The 12,959-nt window shown below is 47.9% G+C and overlaps 1 protein-coding gene across 1 annotated transcript in view; it reads left to right on the top strand.

The window, feature by feature from the left end:
* The window catches only part of LOC137421309 (E3 ubiquitin-protein ligase RNF170), a 69,682-nt gene that overhangs the window by 34,049 nt on the left and 22,674 nt on the right, over positions 1 to 12,959 (top strand). Inside the window, exons 2-4 of the mRNA XM_068107219.2 lie at positions 3,545 to 3,623; positions 4,718 to 4,874; positions 5,105 to 5,178. Coding sequence (XP_067963320.2) covers positions 3,545 to 3,623; positions 4,718 to 4,874; positions 5,105 to 5,178 — 310 coding nt within the window. The remainder of the gene's footprint in view (positions 1 to 3,544; positions 3,624 to 4,717; positions 4,875 to 5,104; positions 5,179 to 12,959) is intronic.

The raw sequence follows: 12,959 nt of genomic DNA, 5'->3' as shown, positions 1-12,959 counted from the left end.
AACAAAAGATACTCCTTCTACAGGAAGAGTGGCTTGTAAACCGACGGTGACCGGTCCTGACACCAAATCGGACTCCAAATGGATGACATGAAGTGGAGCACTAACACAGCCACCAATCCCCTGTACACGAACACTATCCCCAGTTGCCGTCTCCTCGGACAATGGCAAGATGCCTTCAAGCATTAAAGATTGATGTGCTCCTGTGTCCCTCAATATCCTAACAGGTCTCTGTTTAGTCGAGGCTCCATCCAGTGACACAAACCCCTCGAAAATAAATGGTTGTTAACCCTTTTGAGGGCGATTTCTCACCATGGCCATTGCATTTGGAGTCGTACTAGTCGAACTCCGCTCCTGATTTTCCTTTCCCAGAGCATAACAGTTGGACATCAAGTGTCCAGGTTTATGGCAAAAAGTGCAAGTAGGCCCGGAGGAGAACCTCGTGGTCTGCCAAGGCATGGGGTCGGCGGTCTGCCTCGAGCCCCCCGGACGATAGGTCTGTCTTGGAACCGCAGTCTTCTGATTTCTAGAAGTCGTGGTGTCAGAGTGGTCCTCATTTTCATCTCGAGGCCGCCCCCATGGATTTTCATTCTCCGCCCCTGATGTACCATAGCTCCCCTGGCTAGGTCTGGGCGAGAAGTTCGGTTTGTGGAACCCCATCCTGTGTGTTAAGGCATAGTCATCTGCCATGGTTGCTGCCTCATACAGCTTTGGTACTTTCCTTTCCTCCAGATGAACTTTAATGTCTTCGTGGACACACTGTTGGAATTCCTCCACCAGGATCAATTGTCGCAATAATTCGAAGTCTTTTCCAACTCCTTTTGAATCACACCACCGATCAAACATGGTTTCTTTCAATCTGGCAAACTCCACATGGGTCTCACTCTCCCTCCTCCTGGCATTCCGGAATTTTTGCCGGTAAGCTTCCGGGACCAATTCATAGTCTTTGAGAATGTGTTTCTTCAATACCTCATAATCTGCACATTGGTCAATCGGTAAAGCCGAATAAATATCTTGAGCTTTACCCACCAGAACACTTTGCACTGGTATGGACCAGTACTCCTCAGGCCAGTTTAACAGTCGAGCCACTTTCTCAAAGTGTGTAAAAAAACTTGCCTGCCTCCTTTTCATTGAAGGGTGGAACCAGCCTCACATGTCTGCCAACATCCCAGGTGTTTTGACTAGGTGTCGAACCAGTCGGCATGGATGGTACCTCTCCCCGTTCTTTCATTACATCCAGCTCCTTGAGTCTAATTTCCTGCTGAAGTGCCATTTCACGGTCCTTTAACTCCCTTTCGGCTTTTCTCTCCTCTGTTTATTTCTCCTCTAACCTTTCCTGGAGTTCTTTCAACTCTCCTTTCCTCTGCTTTCTTCTCTTCTCTTCTCTCATCTGCTTTCCTTTCCTCTGCTTTTAACCTTTCCTGGAGTTCTCGTTCCACTCTCCTTTCCTCTGCTTGTTTCTCTGCTCTTCTCTCTTCTGCTTTCCTTTCCTCTGCTTTTAACCTTTCCTGGAGTTCTCGTTCCACTCTCCTTTCCTCTGCTTGTTTCTCTTCTCTTCTCTCTTCTGCTTTCCTTTCCTCTGCTTTTAACCTCTCCTGGAGTTCTCTTTCCTGTTCTGCTCTTTCCTTTTCTGCTTTCCTTTCCTCTGCTTTTTCCCTTTCCTGGCTCTGTAATTGCATCTCCAGTTTCCGGAACTCCACATTTTCTTGCTCCTCTGGTAACCAATCCCAGGCTACCTCTTCCCATGTTCCTAATCCCACCATAGATTGTATCACCACTGTCTGCATCTCTGCCTTCTTCATATGAGTTCGGACCTCCAAGCTAAAATGTTTGGCCAATTTCCAGAGGTCCGATTTTACTAACGCTCTGAACTGTGCTTCACTAGGGGTCACTGCAAACTTCTCTGCGTCAAACTCCATGGTGACTATTGTTAACACCTGTTAACCTTCACACAAGAAATGTTAAAAAAAACAAACAAAAAATTTTTTTGTTTTTTTTGGGGAAAAAATTGGGAATGTTGGAACAAGTTCCAAATTTGGGAATTCTGGGAATGTTAGGGAATTCTTTCCCGGACTAAATTTTGGGAATTTTAGATCCCGGACGCAGACCCAATTTCGAGCCCACGAGTATCAATTGGACGAGCCCCCAATTTCTGTTACGGGGTCCTCCCCTAACCCCTGGTCTCGGTAAACCTCCGAACCCTGAGAGGGTCCCCGGCAGAAAGATGTGTTATCCTTGGTTGAAATTAATCAATAATGAAACCACACCAAGGGTGATGAACAAACAATATATTAAAAGCACACAAAAAAGAACCATACAACAATGGGGGCAATCAACCCTACAATCCAATCTTAAGAAGGTAACCTTGCTTAAACTCACGGCACCCCCAGGGACTGAAACAGAGTCCTTCTCAATGTCTCTAGACCACAATGGTGCTCCCGGCGAAGAGGCGATGGCGATGAGGCAGGTAAGGAGCTGTAGGTAAGGCGGGGACCGTCACGTGGTCCCAGCCAACCCCAATTGGCGGTGGAAAGAGGAATCCCAAAGACGCTATCCAAACGTGCACATACACCGGGCAGTCGCGAACTGCACCGTATTCTTCAAAGGCCGCTGTCGCGCACACACATCCTCGGCAAACCACCGGAGGGCGGGACCCGCGGATGCGGTTAACCAAGGGTCTGCGAACGACGCGCGAGGTCCCCAAAATGGCGGTCGGTTCTTCCTCGGGCCGCAACCTCTAGGCGAAGATTCTCCGGAATCTCCCACCTGTACCTGGCCTCGCAGGCTTTTCCACGACACCAGCGATATCAACGATCGCACGAGATTCCTTTACAGGCCTCAAAGTTCCTTCTCCATGGATGCTCGACCACGCTGGGTGCGGAGCTGTTACAAAACGCCTCGCTTCACCTCTGCCTCACGCGCTCTTCTTCCTCGCTCCACCTCTTCCGGTGCCCTATACGATTTCCGGCATCATTTTTGTCATGAGCGCTTTTAAACCTTTTAACCACAATAACCCTGACTGAGAACCAACAATAATAATAATACCAACAATTAATTAGGGCCGAATCCGTAACAGAAGCAACACAGATTCTGGATTTCACACAAAACCAACTCCGCAGATTAATTTTGGAATCCTGGCATGGAAAAGCTTCGAATGATGACTGAAGTGATTCTTCACCATTGAGAGATGGGGCCACAAACAATATATAGCACGATATTTCAAAAGGTTATGGATGTCTTATGACAAAACTTGGTGGATGAGTTGGGTAGGTGACAAGAACAAGCCAATTTGATTTTAGTTCAGGTCCGGATCCAGATCTGGCCTATCGGTGGATACAAAACGTAAACTGTTCACCTGGCAGAGGTATGCTCTCTACCAAGGGCCGTTCTATCTCCATTTGTTTTCAAACTGAACTAATTATGTACCGATATAATTATTTTTTCATTATTTTATATCACTGTTTTGGTTTAATCATAAAGTATGTTTTTTATGGACTTTTTTTATCAACCTATGTTCAGATTATGCAATGTGTATTCCCCACCCTAGGCGGAGGCTGCCTCCTTCCATCCACCCAGGGTCCAGGCAAGGGATTGAGAGGCTAAGAGAGGAGATTCGGAATAACCGGGTGAGAGAGAGAGAAAGAGAGAACCCATGTCTGCTGTATGTTTTGTTCATGATGTAATCATGTTTGGTAGAAAGTACGACTTCCTGTATTGTGGAAACTCATCCAGATTTGCTTCTCACAGATGCTCTAGAGGTCCCTTGGGTCCATATTGAAAAGTCTTTGTTACCTGTTTGATTCACGTTGCATTAAAAGTTGTACACAAGATCTTCTGCGTTTCCTTTTTTTCTACCGAACCCGTGAAGCGTTTAATGCCGCAGTTCACGGGGTAGGCGACTCGTGATGCCAGTTTGGCCCTCACCCATGGCAAGATTTCTGAATGGTAATTGTGGTGGGAAGGCTTGGAGAAATTTGGAGAAATTTTAAATAGAGAAGTATTTGGACAAAGGGAGCGGATGAGGGATGAGCGGACTCGCATTGTCGGGCTTGAGCTTGTATCCCGATGAATGTAGCTGTGAGGAAATTGTTACGCTAGTGATATTATGGCCCCAGTTTTGTTTACAGTGATAGTTTAAGGTACAGGTGTAAAGGACACCATTACACACAGAGGGTTATTACAATGCAAAATCAAAAAGGCAGTGTAAGCAGTATAGGAGATTGAATAAGTAGCCTCCCCTTATTTTGGATACTTTCCTACATTAGATGTTCTTATGAAAGGCCTCGATTTGCAATGTGTCACGCTTGATAACTCGTTACCAAAGGAGATATCTCCATGTTTTTATGTGATAACTTATAAACTCTGACATCAGAGTACTCCGGACATGTACAGCTGCACTTGGTGTGACATGACGGTTTCATTGTGGTGCAGAAAGGGTCTTTACAAGATCTGCTTGACTCCTGAGTGAGAAAATACGTTTTGTTTGCATTTTGTATTCGTTGCTTGTCCTATTGTTTTTTATTCTAAATTCCGTTTCCTGTGTTTCCTTATTTAGTGTCTGTGCTCTTTTGGAAGAGCTTAAAAAATGGAGTAGAAGATTAACGTACAAATGAATTGAAATCTTCCTCTGGAATCTTCTTTGTTTGCTATTTCATTCCAGTATTGTTTTTTAAAAATAAAACTGCTGTTTCTCTTTATTATTTTCCCTTTTTTCTTTCAGGAACAGGAAAGGCATCATGATGGAGAGCCAGAAGAACCGGGTGAAGGGGAAGGATCGCATCGAGATAGAATGCGAGGAAGATGTACCGACACTTGTCCGATTTGTCTTCAGGATCCAACGGGTCCGGTCGAGACGAGTTGTGGACACATCTTTTGTGGTAACTGGGTGGTAGGAAGGGCCAGGACATCGTCCATCATTACTTTGAAAGGACGATGCTGTATAAACATCATGGAAATAGAGGAGGCTATGAAGGAGGAAGAGGAAGAGGAGGAGTCGGGTTTTATGGGAAATTAAAGAGGATAATAATGTGAGTGCGATGAAATGATAAAACAAGAGGAAGGATGATCACAGGTGGAGGTGTAAGTACATGGCTGTGTTTACCCGCAGGTGCATGTCTGGTGACGTACTGGCGAACTGGATCGTGGTTGGAACCCGTCCGCTGTCCGGTCTGCAGGAGTCCGGTACGTGTTTACGTGTTTCTATATATATACGTGTTTATATATATATATACGTGTTTATATATATATATATATACGTGTTTATATATATATATACGTGTTTATATATATATATATATATACGTGTTTATATATATATATACGTGTTTATATATATATATATATATATATATATATATATATATATATATATATATATATATATATATATATATATATATATATATATATATATATATATATATTGTTACGGATCTCAGAGACGGCACTCCCCTTAGCAAGGGGGGGTTAATCCCCTTTGCCTGTTAAGCTGGCCGTCTCTAGTCCTGCTACTTATAACGCTCCTTTGCGGGGTGAGATTGGTCAGGGTTATTGGTCAAGGTGTTCTCCCGAATACCTTTACCAATCCCTCCGCAAAGCAGGGAGACAAGTACCGCTCGAACCACGGACAAGATGGTATTTGCCGAGCGGTTTAGCAATCCGCGATTCGAGCCGTTAGCAATCGACTAACCCGATTCTGAGCGTTGGCCAAATTGTGCCACAGGTACCAATGGGGAAAAGACTAAAGCGACCGGATGAGAGGAAGCCAAAGAACCAAAAAGGGTAAAGGAAGAACACAGGTTTATTTCTATACTAAAAGAGGAAACGAAAGAAGGGCATTTACAAGGAGAAGAAGAAGAAGATACACAGGGCAACCTTAAAAACAGTCTTAATTATCAATGCCCAGGACAGAACACACAGACTTACACGAAAGGGGAATAGGCAGGAATGACTGGAAGAGGCAGAAGGTCCAGGTGGGACAGCAGGGCTGGAAGGTCCGGGCAGAGGCACAGCATTGAGGTCCGCTCCAGGTCCACGCTCCGGGCTGGAAGTGAACAGCCAGCGGCAGCTTCTGGTCTTGTATCTCACACGGTCGGACAATGCGAATAAAGCGCGGGATTGTCGCCATCAAACAGACCCACTCTCCTCCTTACAATGCTCCGTATCCTCGTCGGGTACCTCACTCATCTGCCGGATCACGTCTTCTCCCTCAACTCCCTCACTCATCTCCGGATCACGTCTTCTCCCTCAACTCATCTAAGCAGTCCCTCACAGCCGCTTTTATTGTCCGTGTTGAAATCAAGCCGCCGGCTCTGATGACATGCCGACCGGTTGGCTCACCTCAGCGCTGGTTGATCGGTAAGGGCTTGCTGACTCCACCTCTGCTGACGAGTCGACGTGCCACACCTTGTTCTGGTGGCTCCGCCCCCTTCTTCCTCGGCTTAACCGCATGGCTTATGGCGGCGTGGTGCCAGCAAACCGCCCAATGCAACGGCGGCGAACACTGCTGGCAAACGAAGTACCACAATTTGGAGAGGGAGAGCGCAAAATGGACGGAATGGGGCCTATCTTATTTGATTAATGCAATGCAGATTCAACTATTGGGAACAGATCCTTAACTGAAACACACAATAATGAAATAACTACAGAGAGGTCCTATGGTTCGCTACGTGTTGTACATGGACTAACTAGGGTGCGATCTTTAACAAAGCCAATTGATGGGGATATTTACCGGGGATCATTTATAAGGGAAACATTTACTAAAATTTACTGGTGAAGGTTCTAAAAACCGTAACAATATATATATATATATATATATATATATATATATATATATATATATTGTTACGGTTTTGAGAGTGTAAATAGAACATCATTAAAGGTTAAAGGTTTGCCCCCATAGTTAGTCCACAAGCAACACGTAGGCCCCTTAGAACATTAGTTATGTCACAGTATGTGTGAGGATAAGGCCATTTCCACTAGTGATACCTGCGTTGTGTGAAGAAATAATAAGCTTAGGTCCTTTTCATTTTGCGGCCACCCTCCAATCTCCATCATGGGCATAATCGATCCCGCGCTCCATTTGGCATCCCTCAATTTGTTACGCTTTGGGCTACCCGCGGCAGTTTGTTATGCTTTGGCTGCCAGCAGCGTTCGCTGCCCTTGGTTTCGCTCGAAGCCAGTCAAATGCCACGAGGTAGGCTTGGAAAGAGGGAGGAGCGCGAGGACGAGGTGTGGCCGCATCAAGCAGCACGTCAGAAGGCGGTGACGGTAAGGGCAACAACCAACCAGGGCTCGGTGGGCATGGCTTGAGAGGGCGCATCTGGCAAGTGCTGGAAGGTTCGCTGAAAAGGCTATATAAGCACGCGCACAAAGCCCTTAAAGAGGACTCGTTGGGAGAGGGCTTTGTGACAGGACTGTCGAGGACTCGCATGTTTGGGCTTGCGCATGATAAAGGATTCGTTGAAAGAGAACTTGCAGAGGATACGCGCTTTGTATGAGGACGGTGCTAAAAGGACTTCTGCGGGAGAGGCGCTTTGCCATCGAACTGTATTGGGAGCGCATATAGCGCCGGCTCTTCTATTACGTACGCGGCCGTGACCGCAAGGATAACCGCCAAGCCCGGTTCATCTATTACGTACGCGACCGTGGTCGCAAGTAACCGCCCAGCCAGCCCTACCTTTCACCCCGCCTTTAACCCCGTAATTGTCCGATCCGCACCAACGACCCGCGGGGAGCTTCTGCCGCCCTGACCATCTTCTTCGCGGTACGAGTCGGGGACCGGAGCGAACTGCCTGAATGCCATCATCCCTGGACCATCAACCTGACCATCTACATCCCCGTGTGAGTGTGTCTGAGTGTGAAACGGGCCCGTGTCCTGGGATAAGTTAAGACTGTAATAAGGCTGCACTGTGTGGTGTTCTTCTCCTTCCTGTACAAATTGCAAATACTGTCATCCCTCGCTATATCGCGCTTCACTTTTCGCGGCTTCGGTACATCGCGGGTTTTTCTCGCTAGTGTTACGTGGTCCCCTCGGTGACTACCTGGTCTCGGTGACCCCCAGACCGTGAGAGGACCTTCGCCAGACAGTAGTATTATATATGCGCTTTCGCAACGCAATCCCTATGAATTCCACCCAAGAGAAACTGATGTTCAATGATATATTTCCAGGGTAAGGATATCATACAATTTCAATGATACAATCACGGATATTCCCCGAGCAATCAACAACAAACAACCATCAACAATTCCCAATCCACAATCAATTCCCTATATGATTAAGATGGCCATCTTATATATGTGTGTCCCCTTCTGTACTCACGACCCCCTTTTGGTCTCTGCCCCTCACAATGTCTCTGGGCCCCTCCTGACCAAGATGCTGGTCGGCGTCGCCGCACTCGGGCGGTTGAACGAACCCCGGGTGGACGTGTTTCCACCGGGCAGGTATCGTACCAGGCACCGCGGCTGCAGCCCCTCGTGGCCACGCGAAGCGGGTACGGTAAAGCAAGCCAAAAGCCCCACGCCGCTTGCAAGGCGTGTTAGGCCCCAACGTGCGACCCGTACGCGTCTGTTTAGACGGTGCCGCGAACGGTGCCAGACGCGGGGTCGATGCACGGCCCCACGTCAACTTGACGTCTCCACCGGGTAGGTACACGTCCCGGTAACTCCTCTCGCCAGACGGGCTTCGGAACGCCGCTTTTCCACGCGGCGCAAGGTCGATCCCACCTTTCGTCGGAGCGGGGCGAGGAAGAAGAATACTCGTCGCTTTTCTTCCTCGTGTCTTTTCCTCTTCCGTTTCCGGTCACTTCCGTTTCCGGACACTTTTCAGAAGGGCTCCTGACCCTCCAACCACAACAACCCTTAATCTATTACACATGGATAAGCAAAGACCTGAATGGTAATTCACATACATTCACATAAATATGTAACACTCCCCCCCTTCAAGAAAGAAAGTTTGAACCCAGCGAAAACTTTCTTTGCCGGCCAATTTGGAGAAACAAACCAGATAACTCAACCCCCCCACATTATCAGTTCCCCCCGGGCACAGTTATCACTTAAAAATAAAGCAACCAAAATTTCACCACCCCCCTCCAGATTACTCCCTCTGGACTAAGCACCAGCAACGACATTGTCCCTGCCAAATCAAACTCCATCTCATGACCCTCTGACTTTGACCGTCAGTTTCTTGTGAATGAAGGTTAAGGGGTTGATCAAAGATCCAAAGTTAAGCAACTCGATAGCACTTTTTCCGGGAGGCCAAGCCGAGTATTCACTACATGGATGCCTTTAGGAACGTGGAGTTCACGGTTAGTCCGTGCATGAAAGTTCACTACCTGGACGCCTTTAGGAACGGCGTTCACGGTTAATCCGTGTAGGAATCTTGGCTCGGCGGCTCCGCCGCATTCAGTGCTTCAACTTCTCAGAACTTCCCTAATAATTAGGGTGGGACCACTTGTCCCTGTAGTCCCATGAATAGCGGTCTCCTTCTCGGCCACTACTTTGCCAATCCTTCCTTCGGGAGCGGCCGTAACTCAGGGAGCCTCCATAATAATATTGATTGCGGCCACCACCAAAACTACCGCCCAGTTGTCCTCTCCTGTAGACCTCTCGACGCCTACGAAATGCCTTCCCTACTGTTATGGTCCGACCCTCCAAATCCTTGCCATTCCAATTCTTCTCTGCCTCTCTGGCGTCTTTTGTGCTGGCAAACGTGACAAAGCCGAACCCTCTTGACTGTTGCGTTTCCCAGTCTCTTACCAACCGCACTTCCACCAGCGGCCCATATCTGTTGAAAACAGAGGTCAGAACTTCTTCCTCTGTTTTGAAGTTCAGTCCCCCTACAAATAACTTGGCACTTTTGTCGCCATCCCGAGCTGGTGTGGTGTTATATTCCCTGCTGGGCTCTTTACCAACCCTCAGGTTACCATAAACTTGACCCCCGGCCAAATCATTCCCGATAACCACAGATACACCCTCTACAGGAAGCGTGGCTTGTAAACCGACGGTGACCGGTCCTGACACCAAATCGGACTCCAAATGGATGACATGAAGGGGAGCACTAACACCGCCCCCGATCCCCTGTAAACGAACACTATCCCCCGTTGCCGTCTCCTCGGACCATGGCAAAATGCCTTCAAGCATTAAAGATTGATGTGCCCCTGTGTCCCTCAATATCCTAACCGGTCTCCGGTTAGTCGAGGCTCCATCCCGTGACACAAACCCCTCTGAAATAAATGGTTGGTAACCCTTTTGATGGCGATTTCTCACAATGGCCATTGCATTTGGAGTCGTAATAGTCGGACTCCGCTCTGGGTCTTCCCTTTTCATGCGGTAACAACTGGACATCAAGTGTCCAGGTTTCTTGCAAAAAGCGCAAGTAGGCCCGGAGGCAAAACTCGTGGTCTGCCTCGGGCCCCCCGAACTATAAGTTTGTCTTGGGCCCGCATCCCTCTGATTTCGAACAGGTGGGGTATCCGCGTTGTCCCCATAATCCTCCCGAGGCCACCGCCATGTATGGTCGCTCTCCGCACCTGCTGTTCCCCACCTCCCCTGCGGAGATCTAGGCGAGGAGTTAAGTTCGTGGACCCCTATTCGGTGGGTTAAGGCATAATCATCTGCCATGGTGGCTGCGTCCCACAACTTTGGTACTTTCTTTTCCTGCAGGTACACTTTGATGTCCTCGTGGACACACTGCTGGAATTCCTCCACCAGGATCAAGTCCCGCAATGTTTCGAAGTCTTTCCCGACTCCTTTTGACTCACACCACCGATCAAACATGTTTTCTTTCACTCTGGCAAACTCCACATGGGTCTCACTCTCCCTCTTCCTGGCATTCCTGAATTTTTGCCTGTAAGCTTCCGGAACCAACTCATAGGCTTTGAGGATGTGCTTCTTCAGTACCTCATAATCTGCACATTGGTCCATTGGTAGCGCCGAATAAATTTCCTGAGCTTTCCCCACCAGCACACTTTGCACGAGTATGGTCCAGGCCTCCTCCGACCAGTTTAATTGTCGAGCCACTTTCTCAAAGTGTGGAAAAAAATTCGCGGCTTCCTTTTCACTGAACGGTGGAACCAGCCTCACATGTCTGCCCACATCCCAGGTTTTCTGGTTAGGTGTCGACCCCGTCAGCAAGGGTGGTGCCTCTCCCCGTTCTCTCATTAACTCCAGCTCCTTGAATTTGATTTCTTGCTGAAGCTCCATGTCACGTTCCTTTAATTCCCTTTCCGCTTTCCTCTCCTCTGCTTCGAGGTCCCTTGCAGCTCTCCTCTCCTCTGCTTTTCTCCCTTCTAACCTTTCCTGGAGTTCTCGTTCCACTCTCCTTTCCTCTGCTTGTTTCTCTTCTCTCCTCGCTTCTGCTTTCCTTTCTTCTTCTTTTAACCTTTCCTGGAGTTCTCGTTCCACTCTCCTTTCCTCTGCTTGTTTCTCTTCTCTCCTTTCTTCTGCTTTCCTTTCCTCTTCTGATCTTTCCTTTTCTGCTTTCCTTTCTTCTTCTGCTCTTTCCTTTTCTGCTTTCCTTTCTTCTTCTTTGATCCGTTCCTGGCTCCGTAATTGCAACTCCAGTTTCCGGAGCTCAACGTCTTCTGGTTCTTCGGGTAGCCACTCCCAGGCTAACTCGTCCCATGTTCCTAATCCCACCATAGATTGTATCACCGTGGCCTGCAACTCTGCCTTCCTCAAATTAGTTCGGACCTCCAAGTTAAAATGTTTGGCCAATTTCAAGAGGTCCGACTTTAGTAACGCTCGGAACTGTGCCTCACTCGGTGTTACCGCAAAGTTCTGTGCCACAAACGCCATGGTGACTATCGTTAACACCTGTTAACCTTCACCCAAGACTTTACCCCAATTTCCCCAAAAATTTACCAATTAATACTTAATTAATAAATTTTAATTAATAAAAATATTATTTTATTATTTTATACAAATACACTTTTAGATCCCGGACGTAGACCCAATTGCGAATCCGCAAATCGTAATTTGGACGAGCCCCCAATTCTGTTACGTGGTCCCCTCGGTGACTACCTGGTCTCGGTGACCCCCGGACCGTGAGAGGACCTTCGCCAGACAGTAGTATTATATATGCGCTTTCGCAACGCAATCCCTATGAATTCCACCCAAGAGAAACTGATGTTCAATGATATATTTCCAGGGTAAGGATATCATACAATTTCAATGATACAATCACGGATATTCCCCGAGCAATCAACAACAAACAACCATCAACAATTCCCAATCCACAATCAATTCCCTATATGATTAAGATGGCCATCTTATATATGTGTGTCCCCTTCTGTACTCACGACCCCCTTTTGGTCTCTGCCCCTCACAATGTCTCTGGGCCCCTCCTGACCAAGATGCTGGTCGGCGTCGCCGCACTCGGGCGGTTGAACGAACCCCGGGTGGACGTGTTTCCACCGGGCAGGTATCGTACCAGGCACCGCGGCTGCAGCCCCTCGTGGCCACGCGAAGCGGGTACGGTAAAGCAAGCCAAAAGCCCCACGCCGCTTGCAAGGCGTATTAGGCCCCAACGTGCGACCCGTACGCGTCTGTTTAGACGGTGCCGCGAACGGTGCCAGACGCGGGGTCGATGCACGGCCCCACGTCAACTTGACGTCTCCACCGGGTAGGTACACGTCCCGGTAACTCCTCTCGCCAGACGGGCTTCGGAACGCCGCTTTTCCACGCGGCGCAAGGTCGATCCCACCTTTCGTCGGAGCGGGGCGAGGAAGAAGAATACTCGTTGCTTTTCTTCCTCGTGTCTTTTCCTCTTCCGTTTCCGGTCACTTCCGTTTCCGGACACTTTTCAGAAGGGCTCCTGACCCTCCAACCACAACAACCCTTAATCTATTACACATGGATAAGCAAAGACCTGAATGGTAATTCACATACATTCACATAAATATGTAACACTAGTATATGTAAAATTATATATCGGATTTTTCATTATATCGCAGGATTCTGCG

The sequence above is a fragment of the Myxine glutinosa genome, chromosome 2 (genome assembly GCF_964187855.1).
Source record: "Myxine glutinosa chromosome 2, kmMyxGlut1.1, whole genome shotgun sequence".
Lineage (NCBI taxonomy): Eukaryota > Metazoa > Chordata > Myxini > Myxiniformes > Myxinidae > Myxine > Myxine glutinosa.
This window is presented reverse-complemented; position numbering and strand designations above follow the sequence as displayed.